Source organism: Camellia sinensis, chromosome 15 (genome assembly GCF_055761805.1).
Source record: "Camellia sinensis isolate YWXY chromosome 15, ASM5576180v1, whole genome shotgun sequence".
Lineage (NCBI taxonomy): Eukaryota > Viridiplantae > Streptophyta > Magnoliopsida > Ericales > Theaceae > Camellia > Camellia sinensis.
The window spans coordinates 107999910-108025521 of NC_138975.1; the positions used below are offsets into that span (position 1 = coordinate 107999910).

Here is a 25612-nt window from a genome sequence, read left to right on the forward strand (position 1 = left end):
CCGATATAGGAGTCCGGATCCTTTGCCGTGTTACCCTGTGGTGGTTCTTATGGCGCCTCAAAATGACGTCATTTTGGGGCAAAATTTCAAAAAAAAAATAAAACAAACAAACAAACAGAACCAGAGGAAAAGAAAGAGGGGAAGAAAAAGATGGGTTCGTCGGTCTTGCCACCAATGGCAAGGTTTATGAAGAAAAACAAAGTTTCAAAATCTCTATGAAAGATTTGAGATCTAAAATCAAGGAGAAGAGGAAATTTTTTTGACTATTTATTCTTCTTCTTCAATTCTTAGTTCCTTTTTTCAAACCATTAAAACTTTTTCTTTGCTGCAAATTAACAAACACTTTAAGTGCCCCCTTTTTTACACCTTTAAGTTGTTCATTTTTCACATTGAATCCAAATCTCTCTCTGCTCAAAATGCATAAAAACAAACTTGTAATTTTTTTACTTTACTAACCTTCAAATTCCAAATTCAAATTTGACAAATACAAACAAACATCAAATAGAAGAAAGAGAAAGAGAGAGAGAAAGAATCAAGTAGGGGGTTGTGGGAGGAGATCGGGCAGTGGAGAATCGGAGGAGGAGACGTCGGAGAATCGGACGGCGGAGAGAGAGAGAGAGAGAGAGAGAGAGAGAAACAGGCAAATATGGATGTTCAAAGTGTTAATATGTATGTATGTATGTATATACATATATATCAGATTCTTCTTTGTTCTTCGCCTCTTTCTCTTCCTCTGGTTCTGCATATTATATATATATATAGGCACTGTTTGGGAATGATGATTTAAGGCTATTATAGCCTAAATTGCAAAATTAGCCCAAAAGTAAATACTGTTCATAATTTTCCAAAAAAAAAAAAAAAAAAAAAAAATTTATAGGCTGCAGCCGGGCAGTGTAGGCTGTGCCTACACTGCCACAGCCGAAAATTGTAACATAGCCTACACTGCCACAGCCGAAAATTGTAACATCATGGGCTAAATTACCATTTTGCCCCTTTATATCCAATTAAAAAAATATAATTTAGGGACAAATTTGTCATTTTAAATTCAAACATCATTTCAACACACTTTTCAATACAACAACTCAACTAAAAATTCATCTCATCTTCCCAAACACAAAAACTAAAATAGCCTACTAAAATAGCCAAAAAGCCAAATAGCCTACTAAAATAGCCACTTCCCAAACGAGGCCATATTTTTTTTTTTTTTTGAAATTTCGTCCCAAAACGACGTTGTTTTAGGGCACCGCAGGAACAACCGTAGGGTAACACGTAAGACTGTGCAAAATGCCGCATAATCCGCTAAAACCGCACCAATCCGCATCAATCCGCACCGCTCTAACCACTAATCGCGGTTTAAACTTTAAAATTTATAATTCGCTAATCGAACCGCCTCGCTCCACTATAGTTAATACATACATATTTTCTAATTTTCAATGAAATATCAATACAAAAATGAGTGTGAAAGAGATTTAAGATATGAAATTTATTACAAATTAGTGATTATATATATGAAACATATTATATAAAATTACTTTGTGTTATATATATAAAAAATATTATGGAAATTAGTTTTATATATTATATAAATATATGATAATTAGTTAAAATATTTTTTAATCTGTCAAAAACCATTCAAATAACAATTTATCAATCTACTAATCCGTTAATTTCTCATTCAATTTATAATTTTATTCTCAAAACGTTCAAATTATACTGCGCACACCCTAGGAGGGGGAGAGGATCCGAACTCCCCGAATAGACCGGATCTTGTACAAGGGCGTTGGGTCCCTCTTGTTTTCATGCTGACCTGGCAGTATATATAATCCAGACTTGGACCGTAACGAAACTTGAGAAGAAGATGATCGAACCCTCCCTCTCCTCCGCAGAGAAATCATAATCTCTCTCTCTCTCTCTCTCTCTCTCTCTCTCTCCATGAAAGCAAAGCATCTTCGAGAAAATTCCCCAAACCCTAATCAATTCCACTCGTTGACTCTCTCTTTGTCACTGTCCAATTCAATGGACTGATTGACACAGAGAGAGAGACATGGACACCAAGGTCCAGACTTTGCCCCCAATCACTTCTCTCTCTCCCTCAGTCCTCTCCTTCCTCCACCACAAACTCCTCTCCACAGATCAACTCCACCGAGCTTCCACTCTCGTATCGGAGCTCCACACTCGCTGCTTCGATTTGGACCAAAGCCTCACAGATCTCAACCATCGTCTCGAATCCACCCTCCTCTCTTACGCTTCGTATTCTGATCGAATCGATGCTCTCTACGCCAACATCAATTCCAAATTAACCCATCTCCGTTCTTCTACTCGCATTTCCGGTTCTCTATCTCATTCATTATTCATATGTATCTATCTATCTGTTTTGTGTTTGTTGTTGAGTTTTTTTCAATTTGAGATTTTTATTTTTAATTTTTTTCATTGTTAGATGGATTGGGGAGATCGGAGCAGATATTGGCGGAGGAGCTACCGTCGCTTGCGAAGGAAGTCGCGAGGGTTGAGACGGTTCGAATGTATGCCGGTAAGTTTTGGTAATTTTGCTATTGACGATAAATTCCATGCTTTTTTATGTAATTGTTGAAACTGACATATAATCATTTGAATTGTGTGTGAACATTGTAATGGGTCATGATCTATTTAGGTGGTTATCTTTTAATTTGTTTGGTTTGTAGCGGCAGTAGTGGAACTAGAATTTTGGCCCAAGGTGGCAATATTAAGGTAAGGGTTATGTTTAGGGATGTTGACCGATATTTACTCATGGTGTTGTTTGTGGAGCCCATTGATTCTCATGCAAGAATTCTTGAAACAAGAGGGGGCATCAATGACTTTGTTGATTCTGAATGATACCAAAGATATTGGAAAAAAAGAGAATAACATCTATGAAACTTTACTCAACTCCCAAAACTGATTTGCCATAGTCTTACTGTTGGATAGCTTAACAAGTCGTATTTATAATAGAAGATGTCTTAATCCCAAAAGGAAATAGCTGTTAAATAAGAAAATAACAAAAGGAAATAAAAAATTTACTAAAAATAACAAATTTGAGTTAAGATTAAATTTTATATTATAAAGTTATAGAAACATGCCAAAATAGATAGCATTAAAAACCAAAATTCCAAGGAAAAGTTATTACCAAAACAAAAGTTCTCTAAAACAGCAAAATTGTGAATTCAGAGTCCCAAATGAAGGAATTTGCTGGACAATTGCCATAGGCCATGGTGAAGTGGTGAATTTTGTCCATTGGGCATATCAAACATGGGCCTTTGAGTCCAAATCCAATAACATTGGATGGAATACATGTTTATCGTTTTCCACCCAATGATCCAATTGCAAAGTACGTGGTGACAATCTGATCTGCATCAATATCTTTATTACATGACTATTCTTTTAGAACATTGGAAGATATTTAGCAAAACATATGATGCCTTCTTCTTCTTCTCTCTGTCTCTCTCTTTTTTTTTTTTTTTTTTTTTTTTTTCATTTTGTGCTATTTAATAGAAAATAAGATATTCATACTTTTGTATTCAAATAAACTTGAATTATAGTTAATATGATATTATGATATTCAAACAATATCTCATTTAAAACATTAAGTAAGTCATATGTTGGATGCTTCTACTTGATCTTGCTGAGTGCTTATGTCATTGAGGCCTGCCCAACCAAACAAAACAACAACAAACCAAAGAATAAATTGAATCTCATATTTATGTTTCTTTAAACCACCATCTTTTTAGGTCTGGTGGTACCTTGGTTGGTTTCTCAACATTGAAGCCAGGTGCTCTAATCCCCTGTTGTCTTGCCTAAGGAAACAGAGAGTATTTGTATATGTTGATTTTGAGAAAATGATAACTTGCCAAAGTCAATGGGCAGTCTTGTTAGGCCCAATTAGTTAGTTTTTTTTTTTTTTTTGTCTTTAGAATGATGATCCTTCTAATTTCATAATTTGCTTTTTTTCTTCTTTATTTTTATTAATTCAATAGAGCATATATATATATATATTATAGAACTTAGAAGGATCTATAGACAAAAGTATTCTCTGCAAATATTGTTTGAAACCATATTACAACATATTCCACCTTTGGTGCTCCCTCAGGTGTTTGTTTTTCCCTCTCTCTCTCTCTCTCTCTCTCTCTCGCGTGCGCGCACACACACAATATTTTAGTGGACATCACCACATTCTGGAAGAGCGTCACTCCATAATTAGATGATACTTGAAACAATATGTTCTTGTTTTCTTCCCTAGATTTAGCATAGGATTTGTCTCCATTTTGTGACTTCATTGAACATGCCAAAGAACTTCGGCCATGTTTGTAATTCAAGTGTTGGGATTAATTGAGAATTTCATGTGAGAAAATGGTAGAATCTTAAATAGGGCAAAATCTTACCTTCGTGGTGTGGCCCATTAGTACTTTACCTCCATGATATTTAAAAATCACCAAAACTGCTTCATGTGATTTTGGCCTCTTTTGCACCTCACCTCCCACTGTTAAAGAACTCTGTCTAAATTGATGATTGTGCCACACATGCCTATTTGGAAAGAGGGCATAAAAAAATTTAAGTCAAATTCTGAAGCAAAAAGACAATATTACCTTGTCTTTATCAATTTTCTCTTATTAATGTCAAAACCCTAACCTTAACCTTTCATCTTCTCTTCTGTACACAATGCCTCCCCCTACCCCCTCTCACCTCCCCAGCCACCTCCTTCCACTTTCCTTGTCACCCCCTCTCTCCTTTCTTGCCCAATCAGATCCATCGTATTTATATAAAATGGTTTTACACAAACTTTATATACAAACACAATTTGCTTTCACATAAGATCAAATAAACAAATGGCAGGCATCTTTTGTTCATATCTCACACCAAAACACTTGATTCCTAAGATTAAGAATTTTTGTTGGTGGTTGCAACATTTGAACACATCAAGGATATTTGTGAATTCCGTAATAGGTAGTGAGCCTATATATATGTATAAACTATGAGCCATATGTATGGCGTATTATATATATCTGTGTTTATTGTATGTGAATATATAGGCACACTCTACATATATTAAGTTCAAAATTATCTGTATAACAATATAACAAAAAAGAGAAAGAGAACACAAAAAAGAAGGCAGACAGGGCATTGTGGTCATTTTTTCATCTGCTATTAACAAAGTTAGCATTACATCGTAGTCCAAAACCACGTGAGGGCATTTTGCCTATTTTTAAATGTCTAGGAGGTGAAGTGCTTGAAACCACATGGGAAAAATGAAATTTGCTCTTTTAAATATAGAAAATTTGGCAAAAGTTCCCTTATGTGATAGTAGTAGTACACTTGAACTTTTTTTAATGGTTCAAGCCCCTTAACTCAGTTTGTTTGGTGCTTGAGGTGCACATTTTAAGCTAGATTGATTTTTCTAGACAATTAAACAAATCCCCCAATCCCCAACGTTGTTCCCAACCCAACCTCTTGCAACTTGATTGACAAACACGTTGAATTCAACATCCCCTACATCAACCTAAGAGCATGGACATGAGCACATGATGCAAGATGGACTCGACACGGATACGCGAACACACAAATTTTAAAAAATTGTAGGACATGGTGTGTAGGGAACATGTGCAAAGCATATAATTATTATATGTCATATTTTTTAATATTATATATTTATTCTATATCAAATATTTATTCTCATCAAATTCATCAACCTTGATATGTTATTCTTGTGAAAAAATAATAAAAAATAGGTCCCTAACGTGTCTTAGCATGTCCTCGGCGTGTCTCCAGTGTGTCCTTAGTGTGTTCAATTCCTTCTAGCGTGTCTGTGTCCGACACCTGTCTGACACAGAGACACTAGTATGTGGCCTTCAGACAGGTGTTCGTACTTCATAGGCATCAACACTCAAATCTAGTTGAAATGAGAGAGGAGTTTAGATAGAACCATCATGATGATGACGACAAAAAGTGTTAAGAGGCAGAGGAGGTGGAGAAATATAGAGAACATTGATGTAGGATAGCATGTGCATAGCATATGATAGTTAGTGGAGGGAAAATTGTAGCCTATATCTAGAAGAGGATAACCACTTTGTAACTAACTTTTAGATATGGAACATTCATTGATTGAGATATTTCTCTCTCTAAATTCTCTCTTTCTTGATTGGGCTCATCATCAATTTGGTATAAGAGTAAGGGTTTTGATATCAATTCTGGTTGGTTCATCATCTAACTCTACATGAGGAGATCTACGTACCTGATTGGAGCCACTGATTTCGCAATTTGAAGGAGTGTTTTGATATTACAATCCACAGATAATGAATCTGCAGGAACCCTAGTGGAGAAATCGAGTTCGAATTCGACATACACAGTCCAATTCGTGGTTTGGGCTAGAATCGACATCATGACCTGAATTTGCGAGAGAAGACCTTTGATTTTTGACACTCCTGTTCGACACTAAAGTCTGCGAAGACCATTGCTATTTGAACTTGCGATTTGATTTCACAAATCAAGCATCGCACCTGGTTTGACTTCGTGACTTGTTCAATCATCGTGAATCTTCACAACTGTGTCTGGTCGAAGGAGATTTCTGGTCATCTTCGCAAGACTGAAGCAGAGGTTCTTTACAAGGGGGCTGTTTTTGGTTCTGCATCTGATTGAGGTAATTCGATCACCTATTTCACTTCTTGGGTTGTTCAAATTCCATTATACAGACTGGGTTCTCAATACTTGGCACTATTTTGAATCAATTCTTGGTATTATCGTCTTCTTGTTGATTCTTGAATATTTGATACTTTATACTGCTGTGAGTTGGTAGTTACACTGAATTGTCCTAATCTGTGAATTGGGTTTGGAATTGTGCTATCTGAAATCTGTATATCTGGACCAAAGTTTTAAAAGGCTTTCTTGAGGCTCGCCTTGATGCTCGCCTCGCCTCGCCTCGCCTCGCCTCGCCTCGCCTTGAGGCTAAGGTAAAATGTATCAAGGCTTTGATTTTTAGGCATTACTCCCCAAAGGCTTGCGCATCATAGCTTGAGACATGCGCTTTAGGTGCGCTTTGTATGCTTTTTGCGCATAAGCATATGAGGAGTATACACATGCACAGGCTGCCTTGACTTTTGTTAACTTATTTGATTGTTTAAACAGAAAAAAACAAAAAAAAAACCCTTTTTTGCAACTATATTCTACAGGAAAAATTAAGTAAATGATCAATCAAGAAAAAACACAGTTAATGATCAAGTGAGAAGCTCAATCATTGAAGTTAAGAATATCAATTTCACTTTCAGTGAAGGAAAACTTCCTTCTATGCAGTAAAATGTTCAACGCATTAAAGCGAAAAGTATTTACACCTTTATATTTAATTTTGTTTTTATTTTTTTACTGTTTTAAAATATTTAATTTATTCACTAAATATTAAAATTTGAAATTTGAAATGCTTACGCCTCAACGCCCTGAGACTTACGCCTCGCCTCATGAGGGGTAAAACGCCTAGATGTATGCATTCGCTTTTAAAAACTTTGATCTGGACTGTTTTGAGAACATTTTGTGGTGTTGTTATGGCTAATCGGAGGCGAGGTCATAGGGGTGGTCGTGGTAGGGGTTATGCCCTGGATTGGGGTGATGATACCGAGGGTAATGGGGTTCCATATTTGAGAGGTGAAATAGCCGAGATGAGACGGTAAATTGCCATTCTAATCGAGACGGTGCAACGTCTCCTGCCTCCTACCAAAGGTAGTGATGGTTCTGATGATACCAAAGGTGATCATTCTTTTGATAATATCTTTTGGGCTCTACAAAGGCATCGAACAGGTGCGGGTAGCATGGAACACAAATGGGAGAACAATATCAAGATTGAGTTTCCCGACTTTTACGGAAGCCTTAATCCCAACGAATTCATTGATTGACTCAACACTGTTGAGAAAATCTTTGATTATGGTGAGGTTTTTAATGAGAAGAATGTCAAGCTTGTTGCCATTCGGTTAAAAAGGAAGAGCTTTTGCTTGGTGGGAACAACTTCAACTTAATTGTCGGCGATGTGGCAAAGAGAGATTGTGATTGGGAGAAGATGAAGAAAAAGTTGAAGGGTCATTTCTTACTGTTTAACTACCTTCAAAGTGTAGCACTTCATGTTCTCAAGCAAGTTGGAAGTATGGGTGAGTACACAGAGTCTTATCAACTCATTGCTCGAGTTGATTTAAATGAGAGTGAAGAGCAACGGGTGGCTCGTTATGTGAGTGCCTTGAAGCCTTCGATCCAAGATGTTCTTGCCTTGCATACATTGTGTAATGTTTCCTATAATCGAGCCTTACCCATGGAAAGGTAACAAAGCCATCGTGTCTCTCAAATGGGACAATACTTCCAAGGAGGGTTTTGAGGTGGTTCTAGGCTGAGTCCTCCTCCTAGCTTTGCCAAAGGTAGTCCTCTTCCAAATTTATAGATAAGGGTGCTTCTTCCTCTCAAGCTCCTTGTTCTAATGATGCTTCTAGAAACCGAAATCCACGTCAAGGTGGAACTTTCAAGTGCTTCAAGTGTGGAGAACTGGGCGATAGATCTTCCGATTGCCGAAAGAATATGGGTGCTAATCGGAACAAGGCACTTCTTATCGAAGAAGTTGGGGAACATGGTGACTATGAGAGTGGTCCAATTTATGACACTTCAGACAATATTGAAATTGGTGGAGATAGTGATGAAGAAGAGGGTCTTGCTCTTATGTTGAAGAAGGCGCTTCTATCACCAAAGCTAGAAAGCCAAGAAGATTGGTTGCGTACCAATATCTTCTTTACCACTTGTAATATTGGTGGACGTGTTTGTAACATGATCATTGATAGTGGAAGTTGTGAGAACGTGGTTTCTCAAGAGGTAGTGGCTAAACTCAATTTTCTGGTGGAGGACCATCAACATCCTTATTCCCTATCTTGGTTCAAGAAAAGCAATGAGATCAAGGTGACCAAATGGTGTTTGATTGCTTTTTCTATCTGGAAGAAGTACTTTGATGAGGCATGGTGTGATGTAGTGCCTATGGATGCTTGTCACATTCTACTTGGGCGTCCTTGGCATTATGACCGGCAATCTTTGCATGATGGCAAAAGGAACACTTGCACCGTTTTCAAGGATGAAAGCCATTTTACCTTGCTTCCAATAAAGGAGAAAGTTACTTCTAAACCATTTTCTAGTTCTGCCACCTTGCTTGCCTCCAAGGAATTTTTGGAAGAAACTTGGGATTTTGGGGTTATATTGGCTTTGGTTCCGGTTGTGCACACAGATGCTACTAAGGAAAAGGTTGATGTGACTACTCTTTTGGAAGAGTATGCTGATGTCTTTCCCCAAGAGCTATCTCTCGATTTGCCTCTCATGCTTGATATCCAACATTGTATTGATTTGGCACCTGGGTCGACCCTTCCAAATAAACCGGCCTATCGCATGTCACAAAAGGAGAAAGAGAAGTTGCAACGGCAAGCAGGCGAGCTTTTTGTTAAAGGGTATATCCAGCCTAGCCTTAGTCTCTGTGGTGTTCCAGCTCTTTTGACACCCAAGAAGGATGGGTCATGGCGCATGTGTGTGGATAGTTGCGCCATCAATAAAATTACCATCAAGTATCTCTTTTCAATTCCAAGATTGGATGATACGTTGGATTGCCTTGCTAGGTCAAAGGTGTTTTCTAAGATTGATTGTAGAAGCGGTTATCATCAAATCTGCATTAAACCGGGTGATGAGTGAAAAACGGCTTTTAAAACACCTCATGGACTATTTGAGTGGCTTGTGATGCCATTTGGACTTACCAACGCTCAAAGCACTTTTATGAGAGTGATGACACAAATGTTGCAACCACTTTTGGGGGCATCCTTAGCGGAGAAGGGTGGCCAATTGCCTTCTTTAGTGAAAAGTTGAATGGAGCCAAGCTCAAGTATTCTACTTATGACTTAGAATTTTAAGCCATTATCCAAGCCATCAAGCATTGGAGCGACTACCTTGCTTATAAGGAGTTTGTGCTTAAACACCGACCATGAGGCCCCTCAAGCACATCAATAGCCAATCCCATCTCAACAAGAAACATGCCAAATGGGTCGCTTACTTGCAACAATTTATATTTTCTTTGTGACATAAATCGGGGGTTCTTAATAAAGTGGCTGACAGTTTGAGTAGGCGAATGACTCTTTTGGTTGAGATGATGAATAAAGTTGTGGGTTTTGATAAGTTTCACACCTTCTATGCAAGCGATCCTTATTTTTTCAAGATTTTTGATGCCTTGTAGATAAGGGAAGGGGGGGGGGGGATAGGGCTACTTATCCAAGCTACATGATTAGGGATGGCTTCATTTTCTATTGCCTTAAGTTGTATGTGTCTAGTTGTTCCTTGATGACACATTTGTTGGTCGAGCATCACAAATTGAGACATTTTGGCAAAGACAAGACCCTTGGGTTACTTTAAGATGCTTATTATTAGCTGGGCATGACCACCAAGGATGTGGGCAGCTATGTGAAGCGGTGTCAAATTTGTCAAAGAAGCAAAGAGATTGCAACTAATATGGGATTATATATGCCTTTACCAGTGCTAGATGCTCCTTGGCAATGCATTAGCATGGATTTTGTGTTGGGTTTACCTCTTACACAAAGGAGTGATTCTATTACGGTGGTGGTGAACTGTTTCTCTAAGATGGCACATTTCATACTTCGCAAGAAGACTATGGATGCTACAAATATTGCTAACCTCTTCTTCAAGGAAGTCTATAAGTTGCATCGGGTGCCTACCTCTATTGTGTTTGATAGAGATACTAAGTTCCTTGCTCACTTTTGGAGAACTTTGTGGAAGAAAATTGACACTGACTTGAACTTTAGCACTACATTTCATCCTCAAACCGATGGCCAAACGGAGGTAGTGAATCGAAGTCTTGGTAACTTGTTGAGGTGTCTTGTGGGAGATCATCCCAACAGTTGGGATGGTATTATTCCTTTGGCCGAGTTTGCTTACAATTTATTGATCAACCGCACGATAAATACTTCTCCCTTTAAAGTAGTTTATGGAATGAAAACTTAAAGTGTTGTGGACTTGGCTCCGTTGCCTATCTCAAGGAAGGGAAATGCTAAAGCGGAGGTCATGGCCACATTCATGAAGAATGTTCATGCTCAAGTTAGGGCCCAAATTGACATGTCCAATGCCAAATACAAGTCGGCCGTCGATGTGCATAAACGGAAAGTGTTGTTTGATGTGGGAGATCTTGTGTGGGTCAAGGTTGTTAAGATCGCGATCCGGATCGTAGGATCGTACGATCCATTTTTGGAGAATCGATCTGGATCGTATGATGAATCGCATTTTGTTCAGGATCGTAACAGGATCGGTGGGATCGTATATGGGATCGTAGGATCGTATTTGGATCGCGATCCTATACGATCCTACTTTTGGCCTTTTTTTCTCATATTTTTAATACAGGTTTGATGCGTTCTCTCTTTTCTAAAGACCCACGACATAAGATTAGGGCAAAAGATTGGGGAAAGTTGGTCATAAGAGCTGACAGCAGACGACGAAAGCAGCAATGAGAAGAATCCATCCAGCCTCCATCCAGGTATGCTTCTTCTTCTTCTCTGTTCGACTCATTCTTCTCTTCTTCTCTGTGCTTCGACTCCTTCTCTTCTCCTCTGTTCGACTTCTTTTTCTTTTTCTTCTTCTCTGTTCGTCGTGTTCTTCTTTCTTCAACTGTGCTGTTTTTTTTTTGTTGCGTTATTTTTCTGCTCTTCTTCTTCTTCTTCTTCTTGTCTTCCATTTTTTTCCCCTTTTCTGCTACTGCTTTTTTTCCCTCTTCTTCCATTTTTCTGTTTTTCATTCCCCTTTTGTTTTTCCCCCTTTTCCCCTTCTTCTATGAAATTGTAAACTGTAATCAATTGATTCAGTGATATTCAATAAATGATTGTAGGTTTGTGAATTGAGTTAACAATGACTGCCTCTGGTTCTGGAAGAGGGAGGAAGTGGAAAAATGTTGCGGGTAACCAAACGCATCCTGGTTGGGAACATGGAATTGAAATAGATGCTGCAACCAAAAAGGTACAATGCAAGTATTGTAACGTTACTTGATTGGGAGGTATATTTAGATTAAAGCATCATTTAGCTTGTACTCATCAAAATGTTTAGCCATGTCCTCAAGTCTCAGAAGATGTTAGAGAAAAGTTCATGAGTCTTTTAAGAACTCAAACATTAGAGTCTCAAAATATAAAGAGAAAGATGTTTGATGTTGGTGATGATTCTGAAGAGGAGGTGGAACTATTATCATGTCATCATCAAAACAAACAAAAACGGGTGGGTGCCATGGATAAATTTGTGATGAAGAAATCTGGACGTCAAAATCAAAAAACTCTCAATCAAATGTTTAAGAAAGAAGAGAGAGATGATGTTTGTCAAACTATAGCTCGTTTTTTTTACACTACTGCAATTCCTTTTAATTGTGTCAACAACCCTATATTTCCACTCATGGTTAAGAAGATTGGGGATTATGGAAAAGGACTTGTGCCACCATCTTACCATGAAATTAGGGTGACATTTTTAAAAAAAGAAGTGCATGAGACACTACAATTGCTTGATGAGTTTAAGGAACAATGGAAGAAGACTGGATGTACAATTATGTTGGATGGATGGTCAGATAGAAAGAGAAGATCCATGTGTAATTTTCTTGTGAATAGCCCTAATGGAACTATTTTTTTGTCACCACTAGATACATCCGACATTTCAAAAACGGGTGAAAAGGTTTTTGAGATGTTAGATGAGGTTGTTGAGAAGGTTGGAGAAGAAAATGTTGTGCAAGTTGTAACTGACAATGCTTCTAATTATAAATTGGCGGGACAAATGTTAATGGATAAGAGAAAGGGCTTGTTTTGGACTCCTTGTGCCGCCTATTGCATAGATTTGATGTTAGAAGATTTTCAGAAGGAAATACAAGTTCATCGTGTTACAATTGGTAAAGGAAAAAAGATTGTGGCATACATTTATTCAAGAACCAATCTTATTCATTGGATGAAGGAGTTTACAAAAGACATTGAACTTATAAGGCCTGCGGTAACTCGGTTTGCTACCTTTTACTTGACATTGAGACGTTTTCATGAGCAAAAAGGTGCATTGTTCTCTCTATTTACATCAAAGAAGTGGAGGAATAGTAAATTTGCGAAGTCTGAAAAGGGGAAAAAAATTGAAAATATTGTTTTGGACAATCGACATTTTTGGAAGGGCGTTTCTACCTGCTTGAAGGCTGCAGTACCTCTCATTAAGGTACTTAGGTTGGTGGATTCGGATGAGCATCCGACAATGGGATTCATTTATGAAGCAATGGATCGTGCGAAAGAGGAAATTCAAAAGAATTTCAATAATGTCCTAACATGGTAAACTTTTTATTTAGTGTTGGCTATTTACTCTTTAATACTATTGCCCAAAACTTTTTATTTATTCATTAATAATATTTATTAAATTGTGTCAGCTATGATCCTATATGGGCCATCATTGATAGAAGATGGGAAACCCAACTCCATCACCCATTGCATGCTGCAGCATACTTCTTGAACCTTCAGTTTCATTATAGTCCCAATTTTCAAGCTGATGTAGACATTAAAATTGGGTTGTACAAATGTCTTGAAAAAATGGTCCCTGACATTAATGAGAGGGTGAAGATAGATTTGCAAATTGATGCATTCAAGAATGCAAGAGGACTCTTTGGTATACAAAATGCAATCTTGACTAGAAAAAAGAAATCTCAAGGTTATTTATTTTTACCCTAAGTTGATTTGTAAGTTGTATCAATCTTATGTTATGATTATTTGTTTTGAAGAACTTTAAATTTTGAACTACTTAATTAAAATTTCGATGTAGGGGATTGGTGGGACTCTTTTGGTGATGAATGTCCTGAGTTGAAGAGGTTTGCAATTAGGGTATTAAGTAACATGCAGTTCATCGGGGTGTGAGCGCAATTGGAGTGCTTTTGAGATGGTACACTCAAAGAGGAGGAATCGTTTATACCAAAAGAGAATGAATGACTTGGTCTTTGTCATGTACAATTTGAAACTGAGACAAAGGCACAAGAATAGACAAGCAATCATGAATCCATTATGTTTGGATGATGTTCCATCAGATGATGAGTGGATAACAGAGAGAGAGAAGCCGACTATTCCAAGAGAAGGAAATTGGTTGAGTGTGCTTGATAGGAATGCTCGACATGGATGTTATTCAGAAGATGAGGAGGTAGATGCTCTTGCAAGGGATTTGGAACAAGCATGTAAGTCGAGGTACATGATACATCTTTTAGTTTTAATTAGAAGTTGCAATTTGGATTTAATTTGGATTTTTTTTTTTTTTACTCTAACTTAGGCCGTGACCATATTGGAGAAAATGTCGATGAAATTCATGAAGTAAGTGATGATGATGATATGGATGACAACATGAATGCTCCAAGGGATTTTGATCATGACTTTGATGATGCTACTATTGGTGATGATGACATTGAGGAGTTGGGTGACACTGTGGGTGTTGATGAAGATGAGGGAGACAATGAGATCAACAATGTCGTTGATTGTGGCAATGATGATTTCGGCGATGAAGATGATGACTTATTTTAGTCTCTTATTTATTTATCCTTCTCTTATTTTAGTTTGTTTTCTTAAGGATATCAATGTTGTGCAAGTGTTAACTTGAAGACTTGAAGTTGAATTGCTATTTTCTTTTAGTATGTTCTTTTGTTAAGATTTGAGGAAAATGTTTGAATGACAACTTGAATTGAATTGCCACATTCTTTTATTATATTTTCTTTGTTTAAAAAAATGTGCAAAATGTATATTTGAATTGATTATTGTTAGTGAGCAAGGCACACAAGTGAGAATGCGAGGATTTGAACCTCGATTTGCGCATAAGTATAAGAGTTCTACCATTTGAGCTACATTCTCAAGTTTTTTTGGGTCATTTTATATGTATTTTGATAGTATTAGTTAGACATATAAGAATTATTTCATTTTTTCATCGTTTTAGTAGGATCTTACGATCCCCAATCCGATTCTACGATCCGATCCTCCAGACCCCCAAAACGATCCTATGTAGGATCCCGATCTTAACAACCTTGGTGTGGGTTGTGTTAAGCAAAGAAAGGTATCCTCATGGTGCTTACACCAAGCCAAGTGATAGGAAGGTGAGTCCTTGTGAAGTGTTGCACAAAGTCAACGACAATGTTTATCAAGTCAAATTGCCCTCTCATTTGGGCATCTCCAACACTTTTAGTGTGCAACACCTTGTGCCATATTTGCCGGATGATTTTCGTGCCAACATCATTGTAGATTAGTTCTTCGTTGTGGGATTTGATTGTATTGTATCTTCTAGTTTTGGTTTTATTTCTAGTGCGTTAATTGTGTTTTGTTGTCTTCACTTGATGACAAGTTGTTTTGAGTGGGAGAGTATGATATAGGATAGCATGTGATAGTTAGTGGAGGGAAAATTGTCACCAACTTTTAGATATAGAACATTCATTGATTGAGATATTTCTCTCTCTTAATTCTCTCTCTCTCTCTCTCTCTCTCTCTAAATTCTCCCTCATTCTTGATTGGGCTCATTATCAAACACACTCAACGATAGCAGGGAATAAAACCTTTGCATTGTTAGGGTTGTTCGTGGATCGGATTGGTCTGATTTTAGAGTAAACCAGAAACTAAACTAGTCCTTACGATTTTAAAAAAATTTAAACCGTAACTGAACCGTTAAACCTATATAATTGGACCATAATCAAACCATAGAAATTGATTTGGTTTGGTTCAGCTTTACGGTTCTAAAAATTTTATATTACAAGAAATATGATATATATTTTAATATTAAACAATTAACAACAATTGGATTAGTTAAGTTGGTTAGAGTTTGTCAATTTCACAATCAAGACTAGTGTTCAAATCTATGATACTTGGAATGTGGAATGGGAACGGGAATGTGGTATGATAGGATAGGAGTATAATTGTATATATTACATATGAGAATTCACAGTACTTCTAAAGTAATTTTCTTTTAATTATTAGACATCCAATAAAATGTATTTTTAAAATTTTTTATTTTATATAGCAAAGCATTTCTATGGCATTATAATGCATTTTTGATGTTTCGTCTTGTCAAAACTTAACTCATCTTAGGATTAGTCGGGCTTTGATCTGGATACCCCAATGCCAATAATAATTAAAAAAAGACCTTAACTCATCTTAGATTTTAGTTTATTATGTTTGACTTTTTTCTACCTAAGGAAATATATCGGAAGCACTTTTGGGATCGTTTCGAATCACTAAATTTACCATTTTGGAACGGAAGTGTACCATGTTTTGGAACGTGCATACCAATATATAATTCGCTAGGGTATTAGCGTTTTCTAGTAACACAGGTTCAAATCTTACTAATAACTTCTATATTCTTATATTTACATACAAAAATATTAAAAATAATAAACTAATATATCACGGTTTGGTTCAAAACTGTAACTAAAGCCTTAGAATCAAGAATCGAACCCATTTGAACAGTTCAACCATTTTTGAAACTGCAACGATAACCGAAACCAATAAAAATCGGATCAAACCTGCTGTTTCAACTATATTGGATCAGTTTACCAGTTCAACCGGTTTTGTTGAACACCCCTACGCACTATAGTAGCTCTAGTTTACTTCGATTTTTTTTTTTTTGGTAGCTCATTTCTTTCATTCTTGTGAATATCAAAGGTTCAATGAAAATATTTGCATGGGGCTTATTCTCTTGCTATGTTTGTAGCAGGTTCTTGGATCTTCTCCTCATGGAACACTTTTTGCTTTGTAAATATAATTCCCCTATAGACCTCTGACTCTATACCTTTTATTCTGTTGAAGCTTTTTAGAGGAAGTTGTGGCCCTTGGGTCTGGCCTTTAGGCTTTTTATTGGAACCTGATGTCTGTTCCCCTCCCCCCCCCCCAGTGTATATATATCTACATTTGTCTATTATTAATGAAGTTCTCCTTTCTGTAAAAACTATAATGCTACAGCTATTAGTAATCTACTTGTAACTAATAGATCCAGTAGCACCACACAAATCAAACACTACTACTATTTCATATATATATATATATATATATTTCACTATTTTGAAAACAGTAAAATATTACTGTTTTGAACCCTGAATTTTCACCAAAGATAATAAAATTTCACTATGTGAAGACAGTGAAATTTTACTAGTTTTAATTTTTTTTTATTCATCATGAATCTTGTTTGATAAATTTTATTTTTTAAAAGAATTGTCCAAAATATTAGTGGACTGAAGTTAGGAATTTGACCTTGTACTAGTATAATCTATTCTTGTGGACCTCTAGCCAAATCTTCCTTTAGATATGTGGGTTCCATGTTTTCTTATTTTTTTATTTATTTTTATTTTTTATAACTTGATTGCTCTAGGAATGTGATATTCCCATGTAGGATGTGGGAATAAGATTCCCGATTTCCCACTTCTTGTGTTAATCTCATTCTATCTTGGAAATGTAACTTGGAATCACATTTTTTGTCCTAGATGTACCCAATAGAATGAAGCAAAATTGGAATAAAATTTTCATTTCGCCTCTCCATTCTTCCCAGTTCCCCTTCAAACGTAGCCTATATTGCTACAATATATGTGGCGATTGGCAAACACCTTTATTTTGTTTTAGAATGTGGTAGTGGTACCACTCCATTATTGTGTGATCTTGGTTTACGCTGTGTTGGGATCATGGACTTGGATAGGTATTTGGAAAAGGAAAGGGAAATGGAGAAAAAATTGAACTTATATTTCATTCACATTGTCCTCACCTTTTCTCTTTTTCCCTTTCCTTTCCAAATCCCCTACCTAAATGGATGATCCAAATCAAGATTGTTAAGATTGGGATCCTACACGGGATCGTTTTGGGGGTCTGTCGGATCAGATTGTAGGATGGGATCGAGGATCGTAAGATCCTAGCAAAATGATTAAAAAAACGCAATAATTTTTGTATAAGTGATACTATCAAAATGTATAAAAAAAAGAAATATAGCAATTCAACGTAGCATTCAAGCAAACTTAAAATAAAGCTTAAGGTTTTGCAGTATTTGAAGTAAATAAAATGGAGATCAAAATTAAAATAAACAAGAGTAGGGATTTATGCATATTAATCATTCCTTTAGGTTTTGCAGTATTTGAAACAGTAAACTGTTACAATTTCTAGTTGTATAAAAATACCTTAAACTTTTAAAAGTAAAACTTCTGGACTTCCTATTTCTGCTTATTATTTTACATGTCACTGTTAAAAATTAATCATTTGCCATCGTTTTGATATTATAAATAAAAATGTATATATTATGTAAAAAGATGACTAATTTCGTATAGTTCCGTATGTATTTATTTATGGTTGTGTTACTGCTTCAGTGACTTGTTCTTTAGTTACAGTGTTACTGTGTTCGTATCATATTGTATCCATGTTCCATATCTGTATTTATGCTTTTTAGATTTCAGCAAACTTACATTGTCAAAAGACTTGGTCCTTAGCCCTAAACCAGAAATGAATTTTTCTTTACTGTGGAGAAAGTATCTGGCTTTCATAGCATGGACTTTTCTTGGAAATTATTCATCCCATTTTCTTGCATGTGTAACCACTTCACTTCTAATATCTTTGTTTTCCCTTCATGATTTTGGTAAGTCACCAATTTTTCCAAAAGCTTAAGCTGTTAGGAATTGGGCCTAACAATGTATATCAAATTATCTTACACAACCATATCTCATATGTGGAGAGAAACAGAGAACCAAACAAAAAAAGCAAAAAACCAAGCATAGAAAAAGAAACCAAATGGGAACCGAATACCAAATGCCAATGGAGAGACTAGAACTGAAGACCTTTTTCAGCTTGAGCTCTAATTAAACCACCAATTTTCCCAAAAGCTTAAGCTATTAGGAAATGGGCCTAACAATTTATATATCAAGTTTTCTATCAAATACCTTGTGGTAACCTTATTCCTATGCCTAATTTTATTTGTTTTAATTCTAATCGGATTTTTACTTCTTTCAATACGCTTCTTGGATCTTTCAGAGACAGCATTAAAGCTTGATACTTTGGTTGGTGATATTGAAGATGCAGTATCTTCCACAATAAACAGAAACCTAAGGAAGCATTCTTCCACACAGAATTCAGAAGTGAGTGCCCATTAGACTGATTGGAATAAACAATGGTCTCTTTTTTTACTTTCTAATTTCGTAGTCTCTGCAGGATGTGCGTTTGCTTGCTATTAAATCACTCAAACTAACTGAAGATGTTCTAGCTTCAGTTACAAAAACACGTTCTCAGTGGGCACATCTAGTTTCAGCTGTTGATCACAGAGTAGATCGAGCATTAGCCATTTTAAGGCCCCAGGCAATTGCAGATCACAGGGCCCTTCTTACTTCACTTGGATGGCCACCACCTTTGTCCATGTCGAATTCCTCAGATTCAGATGCAAGGAAACCAGCTGAAGTGCAAAATCCTCTTTTTACAATGCAAGGGGACCTCAAGCATCAGTACTGTGAAAAATTTATTGCATTATGCTGCCTGCAGGAATTGCAGAGACGAAGAAAATCTCGGCAACTAGCGGGGCATAATAGGGAAGTTGCCCTGCACCAGCCACTTTGGTCTATTGAGGAGCTGGTGAACCCTTTAGCAATTGCATCCCAACGCCATTTCTCAAAGTGGGTTGATAAGCCAGAATTCATGTTTGCTCTTGTATATAAGATTACTCGGGATTATGTAGACTCCATGGATGAGTTGTTGCAACCCCTAGTTGATGAAGCGATGCTATCAGGTTACAGTTGCAGAGAAGAATGGATTTCAGCAATGGTGTCCTCCCTATCAACATACTTAGCAAAGGAAATATTTCCCATATATGTTGGTCAGCTTGAAGAAGAGAGTGTCACCAGTGGTCGCTCCCAGGGTAGAATAGCCTGGCTTCATCTTGTTGACTTGATGATTAGCTTTGATAAAAGAGTACAATCTCTGGTAGCACAGATGGGAATCTTGCCTTCCTTCCAAGAAGATGGAAAGAAAATTTCTTCTCTATCTGTATTTTGTGATCGACCTGATTGGCTTGATTTGTGGGCAGAGATAGAGATTACTGACATGTTTGATAAGTTAAAGCCTGAGATGGAGAATGAGAGAAATTGGTCAACCAAAATTGAGGGAGGAGTTGTCTCTGGTTCAGAAGATTATAAATCTCCTGCAATTTCCAGCGCTTTTCTTCGGCGCTTATCATCTGTGGTTGATCGTTCTCGATCAGTGCCAACCATTTATTTAAGGTCAAGGTTTATCCGATTGGCTGGTGTACCTCTTGTACGCAAATTTTTGGATTGTTTATTTCTCAGATGCCAAGAAGCCGAGGGCCTGACAGCCCTGACTGATGATGATGCTCTAATCAAAGTTACAAAATCCATTAATGCTGGTCGCTATTTTGAGTCCGTTTTGAAGGAATGGTGTGAAGATGTCTTCTTTCTGGAGATGGGATTGAACCATAGCGATCAATTGGCCATACCAGTCAGTGAGGGTGGTTTAATAGGAGAGGCAAATGAACCTGGGACTGGTATTTTTGATGCGGAAATTGAGAAGCTGGGAGAGTTCAGAACAGAATGGGTTGAGAAGTTATCTACTGTTGTTTTGAGAGGATTTGATGCTCGCTGTCGAGATTATATTAAGAACAAGAAGCAATGGCAAGAAAAGGGTGAAGAAGGCTGGGCAGTATCTAAACAGTTCATTGCAGCGCTTGATTATCTGCAAGGAAAAATGTCGGTTTTAGAAGAGGGTTTGAATGGGGTGGACTTCGTTGGGGTTTGGAGAAGGTTGGCAACCAGCGTGGATCGTTTGCTTTTTAATGGTATTCTTATGAGCAATGGGAAGTTTCATGATGGGGGTGTTGAGAGACTTGGTAGTGATTTGGCTGTTTTGTTTGGAGTATTTGAGGCTTGGTGTTTGAGGCCTGAAGGGTTCTTCCCCAAAGTGAGTGAGGGCTTGAAGTTGTTGAAAATGAGGGAAAATCAACTTAAAGATAGTTTGGAAGGTGGGGAGAGATGGTTGAAGGAAAATGGGATACGGCATTTGACTGTCAACGAGGAAGAAAAGATCGTAAAGAATAGGGTATACATAAAGTGAGAAATTCAAGGATAGCACTTCATTTACATTACTCTCTGCAAAGGGAAAACAAGCTTATTAGAAATTAGTGAGTTTAGTTCAGATATGTTGCAGCTGGAGGGGTGCTGTGCATTGCTCTGGAGTCCCAAAACGACTGACTCAATTTTTTACGCTGCCTCTAGGTTTCATTTGGAAGAATTAATTGATCGCTCCAACCACATTAACAAATAAATTTTGAGAATATAGATTCTGAGAACAGAACAGTTTGAAGTTAGATTTTCCTTCCGAGTCGATTTGGAGAGCCATGATGACACACCGCAATTGGGAACCAATTAGGGCTATATCCTATCTGAGGTAAACATGGTTGGAGGAAAACTTTTTTCCATCACATTGTAGGCATCACTAGTGGATCTGTTTGGTTTTGCACAGCATTTAGATTGGATTTTGCTTTTCTTGAAATTCTATCTGGTCACTGCTGCATTTAAATAAATGATCTGATCTTTACATAAATTATTTTGCTGATTTTGTTCATGATTTCATTTCAATGACCAATTTGAAAAATTGTTCATCTATTTTGGGTTTCTAGTACCTGCTACCATGTCTGCCACTCTCTTCCTCAAGTTTTTGTATATTTATGTGCACATAGAAATTACAGAATATAGCTGGACATTAACACTGAACAATTAGGGCACTATTTGACATCTCTTACAAAAGTGTTTTGTTTTATTTATTTTTAATCTTTTTTTGGTTACATCAATTCTCTATATTTTTGCATATCTTATAAAAAATCAAAAAATATATTTATTTTGATCATTCCAAACATCCTCTTAATAGTAGTGTACTTGAACAAGTACAGGCAAAAACATCACCACATGGTTCTTTCTAGCATTGGATCGGGAAGGGAGGCATAAGCCAGAAGATGGGACAAGGTGAGGATAAAATGATGCTAACTTTATTTTTTTCCCGTTCATTTTGGGTCTTCTTTGAGCAATATATGGTATATGCCGACGTGAACTTCGGTTTGATTCATCACTTTCTTTGCATTTTGAGCTTGAAATTAATATCAGAGAACATTTGTAAAGTGATCATATCTATTTGGATATTTACACTGGATAAATTATATTGAATTCTCTCAAGGTTTAATGAAATGAGGCGGTTCAAATCATCAAAATGGGGCCGTGGTGGGTTCTATGGACCTCTCAAGTTTTCCCATAGTGAGATGTGAACATAAGAGAAACACAATCCTAATAAAAATATACTCTTACCTTATAATTACGGATGTAATTAGTTTGGTACGATCGATATTTAGGTAAAAATTTTCACCGACTAGATAATGTTGGTTTTATTATTTTAAATATCGATATAGATTGTTTTTCCTATCAAACCACACCATACCGAATTGATTAAAATGGTTCGATTCGGTGCGGTTTAATTGGTTTAGGACTTTTCAAACTTGAGTCACTTTTTAATATAGTCACTAATCTATGTAAAAATATTGAATTAGTTATTTGTCCACCACTTCAAACATATCTAATCCATCCATTCAATAAATACTTTCAAATTCTTAGATTAATAAAAATACAAACAAAATAATAATAATAATAAATACCAAGGCTTTAAGAATATTGAGTTAGTTAAGATTATATAATAAGAGTTTACTAACTTAGATTATAGAGATGATAAGGTTAATTAATTGAGGTTAATAAATTATTATATTTATTAATATCATTATATTATTAGATTATATATATTATAAATATAATATATGTTGAAACGGTCGGTTTGAATTTAGTTTGGTGCATAAGCTGCTTTATTTAATACCGGACCGAAAATTGAAAAAAATCAAATTGAAAAATCGCACAAATTGTTTCTTGTTAAAAATACAAACCAAATATAATCGTTTCGGTTCAGTTAAATCATTTGATCATTTTGTTTTTTAAAATTTTCCTTACATCCCTACTTACAATTCTAACACAGTACACTAATCACTTTTAATGGACTACATCTGTTGACATATCTACCCTTCAGTACTATGTAAGGCTTGGCTTTCTATAATTAAGCTATTCCTTGTCACATGGGGTCTTTTGGGAACAATAAAAAGCTAGTTTTTTGGCTTTTTAGCTTTTTTAACCAAAAAAGTCAGCTTTTTTACCCAAAACAGTTCAACTTTTTACCAACTTTCTAAAACACCACATAGTAATTCTCCCCTTCTTTATCTCATCTCTTTCAATTCCTTCGATGCAAACACCAAGTGTGACCCACATCGACACTGACACCAACTACTGCCATCATATCCGTACTACAACGTCATCGAGTATGGATCCTCTCCAGCCAGTGTCTCCAATCTTTCCTCTATGATAAATCATTTATTTGAGTAGTCACAAAAGATAAATCATTTATTTCTCTATGATGTTGTTGGCTTATTAGTCACAAAAGAGTAATGCTAAAATAATTATTTATTTTTACCATCGTATCTTATCATTCAATGTATCAATCTAGTTATCAGCATTGTATTGAATAAATATTTGAGTAGTAAGACCATTACCCTAATGTTGTGTTAACAGATAAGTTAATAAGTATAATATGATATAAAAATATTGTAAGTGTAGCATTATTGATCACAAAGTGTTGAAATAAATTTGTTTATAAAATTCACTAATTAACACGGGAACATAAATGCTGCCCCAACTACATAGGAGCAAAAATTAATAAGGGGGTTAATAGCACTTTTCACCTATATAGTTTGATTTAAATCTTACTTTATTTCTTATAATTTTAAATCGAACAATTTGGTTATTATATTTTAAGTCTAGTTTCAATTTAGTTTTTTTGTTTAAATTTGAGATTAAAACTAATAATTTTGAGAGACTTATCAATTTGTTAAGGTGACGCGTATAAAAAATTAGCGAAATTTAGATAGAAGGAATAAATTGAAATTAGACTTAAAGTAAAAGGATTAAATTGTTCAATTTGAAATTATAGGAATTAAAGTAATATGTAGATCACAATATAAGAATGGAAAATGTAATTAACCCTTACTATGGTGAAAAAAAACTTGTCCTGACCCCATTCCGCCCCTAGTAGAATGGTGTCATGATGGCCAGTAATCCGAGATTACCAAAGGCCAACTTATCAAATTCACACAATTAGAGTATACATATGGGGCTTACATGTGCGGAAGGAATAAATATAAATCTGATTAGTCCATAAGAGCGGTGGATAGATCAAATGAAATGGCATACATTTTAACATGGTTTTACAACTTGAATACAAATAAAACAAAGTGCATGTTACATCTTGATCAAAAGGCTTCTCAAGCCGACATATACAAAAGATATGAAATACAAAGTAAAGAAGCATAATCTTCAAGATGCTAGCAAATTATGAATCTGAACACAACTTGCAAAATACATCTAGGCGTCACCGCTTTCTTACTCGTCACTTACATATATATAAGGAGAGGGTGAGCTTGGATACTCAATGAATAATATTAGTAATAAAGATTTGAATGAATGTTATCCGAGATCTTTATCAAAACAATACATATCATAGCTTGTACAAAATCAAGGGATGAACCAAGTTTATCTATCAAGTCTTTCAAAACTTTAAGGGATGCTTACTAGCATCAATATAATACAAGGGATGACATTCCTGACAAAATAAGGGAATAATCGACCCAGAATCGATTAGACAAACCCACCCGTACAAAACTGTCAATGGCAAGGGAGATATCTCAAACTAAGGTACTAGTTACATTATAGTCCCCTAGCACTAAGGACTTTTCAAAAATGTCATCAAAACAAACATAATACTTGATACAAAAACTAGGGATAATCATTTATACTTGAACAAATACTTTTCCAAAACGAAACAAAGCAAAGCTTTTATCAAAACATTATAACATAGCTTTATTAAAAATACCATTCGCATAGCTCTTCGGGTGTAGGGCTTAAGGCAAGAATCGAAGACCTACAAATACATGGCAAGGTCCACTGAATGTATTTCAAGAAGACAAGGAGTAATGCTCAAAGATGGTTGTGCAATGCATCCTTAAAACAAGCTCTACATGAGCGTAAATGATCCCGGCATTTATTTCAAAACTAGGTATTGACAAAGCAAAACATGTGTTGGGAGTTAAAACACTGTTTTTCATCTCGGGAAAACATGCCGGGTACCAACCAGGTCTTGGCCGAGGTGCCACACCTCTTGGCCGAGGTGTGGTCCCGGTGACCACATTCAGGGAAATGAAGTCTGGAAAATCTGGGTTTCCTTTTGAAGAACATGAAGAATATGAACATGAAGAACATGAATGCTAAAATCATAACTTCTTTATTCAAAATCTGAGATTTCATGATATGAGTTCAAAAGCATGGACCTGGGTACCCATACTTGAAGATTCCATGAAAACAAACACAAAAACATGGATCTTGATACAAACTTTCGGATCAAAACGTGGGTTTTTCTTAAAGAACACAAGAACATCATTTTCTCTTTCTAAAACCAAACTTCAAATCAATGCA

General features: G+C 36.1%; 2 protein-coding genes across 7 annotated transcripts; both read left to right on the forward strand.

Moving 5' to 3' along the window:
• The first annotated feature begins 1787 nt into the window (after positions 1-1787).
• LOC114321831 (RINT1-like protein MAG2) lies at positions 1788-22240 on the forward strand. 6 transcript variants are annotated; one of them, XR_003650435.2, is made up of 5 exons: positions 1846-2330; positions 2438-2530; positions 19032-19135; positions 19200-21446; positions 21927-22240. XR_003650435.2 is itself a non-coding variant. In XM_028269062.2 (4 exons), the coding sequence occupies exons 1-4, from the start codon at positions 2045-2047 to the stop codon at positions 21111-21113; spliced, it is 2388 nt and encodes a 795-aa protein (XP_028124863.2). In that variant the 5' UTR covers positions 1788-2044; the 3' UTR covers positions 21114-21602. The 6 variants fall into 6 exon arrangements, 2 of the variants coding, with proteins under 2 accessions (XP_028124863.2, XP_028124862.2); XR_003650432.2 differs by having other exon boundaries at positions 21949-22240; XR_014356737.1 differs by having other exon boundaries at positions 19209-21446.
• LOC114321832 (uncharacterized) lies at positions 11270-14889 on the forward strand. The gene is made up of 4 exons (XM_082909174.1): positions 11270-13346; positions 13442-13719; positions 13831-14233; positions 14326-14889. Exons 1-3 carry the CDS (start codon positions 12148-12150, stop codon positions 13920-13922), a joined length of 1569 nt encoding a protein of 522 aa, XP_082765300.1. The 5' UTR covers positions 11270-12147; the 3' UTR covers positions 13923-14233; positions 14326-14889.
• Positions 22241-25612: the final 3372 nt, after the last annotated feature.

Coding starts and splice junctions, on each gene's coding strand:
- LOC114321832 (XM_082909174.1), top strand. CDS start 12,148: ATGAGTCTTTTAAGAACTCAAACATTAGAGTCTCAAAATATAAAGAGA. Junction 13,347..13,441: donor TTCAATAATGTCCTAACATG/GTAAACTTTTTA, acceptor AAATTGTGTCAG/CTATGATCCTATATGGGCCA. Junction 13,720..13,830: donor TAGAAAAAAGAAATCTCAAG/GTTATTTATTTT, acceptor ATTTCGATGTAG/GGGATTGGTGGGACTCTTTT.
- LOC114321831 (XM_028269061.2), top strand. CDS start 2,045: ATGGACACCAAGGTCCAGACTTTGCCCCCAATCACTTCTCTCTCTCCC. Junction 2,331..2,437: donor TTCTTCTACTCGCATTTCCG/GTTCTCTATCTC, acceptor TTTCATTGTTAG/ATGGATTGGGGAGATCGGAG. Junction 2,531..19,031: donor GACGGTTCGAATGTATGCCG/GTAAGTTTTGGT, acceptor TGGATCTTTCAG/AGACAGCATTAAAGCTTGAT.